The sequence below is a fragment of the Cyprinodon variegatus genome, unplaced genomic scaffold, assembly GCF_000732505.1.
Source record: "Cyprinodon variegatus isolate N-32 unplaced genomic scaffold, C_variegatus-1.0 Scaffold969, whole genome shotgun sequence".
NCBI classification, from domain to species: domain Eukaryota; kingdom Metazoa; phylum Chordata; class Actinopteri; order Cyprinodontiformes; family Cyprinodontidae; genus Cyprinodon; species Cyprinodon variegatus.
The window spans coordinates 208323-209665 of NW_015151422.1; the positions used below are offsets into that span (position 1 = coordinate 208323).

The window sequence follows — 1343 nt, forward strand, 5'->3', positions numbered from 1 at the left end:
CAGGGTCTAGTTAACCCCCCCGGTAAGGCGCTGTGTTTTACTTGATGATCTTGCCAGCGTTGGGCTGCTCCTGGCCCCAGTAGTAAAGGTCCAACCCAAACGGAACCACTGGAACCTCAGCAGCCTGCTGCTCTGGACCCGACTGACCCGGACCATCAGAACCGCTGCAGCTGGAGGAGGAGAGGAGAGGTTGGACGCCATCGTACTGCTTAATGTGTGTTTAGGATGGGGGGGCTGTTCACCTGGGCTCTCCCTGGAGGGGGAGCTTCTCTCTGAGGAGACGCAGCGTGGCGGCAGCAGACGTTGGGTCCTGCTCTTCCTCCATCATCCTCTTCATCCGCCTGGAGGAGGAAGATGAGGAAGAGGAGCTGGACGGAGCAGGTGGGGCGGGGGGCCTCCTGGGCGGAGCCTTCTGCTGAGAGAGGGCGGCGGCTGAGGTGGAGGGGGACGGATCCAGACCTGGACAGAGGACAGAACCGTCAGAACCGCACGCCGGATCAGAACCAGATATCAGATCAGAACCAGAACCAGATACTGGACTAGAACAAGAACCTGATACCAGACCAGAACCAAACATCAGACTAGAACCAGATATCAGACCAGAACCAGAACAAGATATCAGACTAGAACCAGACATCAGACTAGATATCGGACCAGGAGGTCTGTTCTGGTTCTTCTGGACTGGTCCAGAGGCCCTGGTCCTCAGTAAGTTCTAAAAACTTCACTGATTGTTTGAACTAAGGGAACCGAGGAGATCAGAGAGATCAGCCCCCAGAGAGCGTCTCTCACGCGGTTCTGCTTCCTAGGTTGGATGTAGCGCCACCAACGGCCACCAGGAGGAGACCTGCTGCTCCAGCTACGGTGGCCTATGTGTCCAAAAGGTCAGAGGTCACCCAGACTTCAGGTGAGCTGCTAACCGTCAGAGGAAACAGCGAAAACACCCGTAGAAAATGACAGGTTAGACCGGATCTGCAGGTCTGGATGAACTAGATCTATAGAGTGAGCTGAGGGGGCGTAGATCAGAGCTACAGAAATAAACCAACTGGATTTCCTAAAACATCAGCAGCCTCTTCAACCTGCATCAGGTGTGTGTTTGGCCCTATTTTGGTTAACCTGTGAGGACAGTTTCCCAGAATTCCCAGAAATACATCCTGTCTCCCTGCTGCCACGGAGCCAGTAGAACTGCAGCAGCTAGAATAGACAGGCTCAGACTCACAGAGATGGAACCCAAAGCGGTTCCTCTGGCTCCCAATGAGCCGCTATACCAAGGCTGACCAATCAGAGCAGCCGACAAACACGGCCAATCAGCATCCAGAGAGACGATTATCGGGATCCCTCCCCCA

At 54.8% G+C, this 1343-nt stretch overlaps 1 protein-coding gene across 1 annotated transcript in view; it reads right to left on the reverse strand.

Annotated features, from left to right (window-relative positions):
* LOC107100417 (UV-stimulated scaffold protein A-like) overlaps nt 1–1343 on the reverse strand; it is a 7733-nt gene that overhangs the window by 3463 nt on the left and 2927 nt on the right. The window contains exons 2-3 of the mRNA XM_015398878.1: nt 243–459; nt 42–170 (exon numbers count right to left, since the gene is read on the reverse strand). Coding sequence (XP_015254364.1) covers nt 42–170; nt 243–459 — 346 coding nt within the window. The remainder of the gene's footprint in view (nt 1–41; nt 171–242; nt 460–1343) is intronic.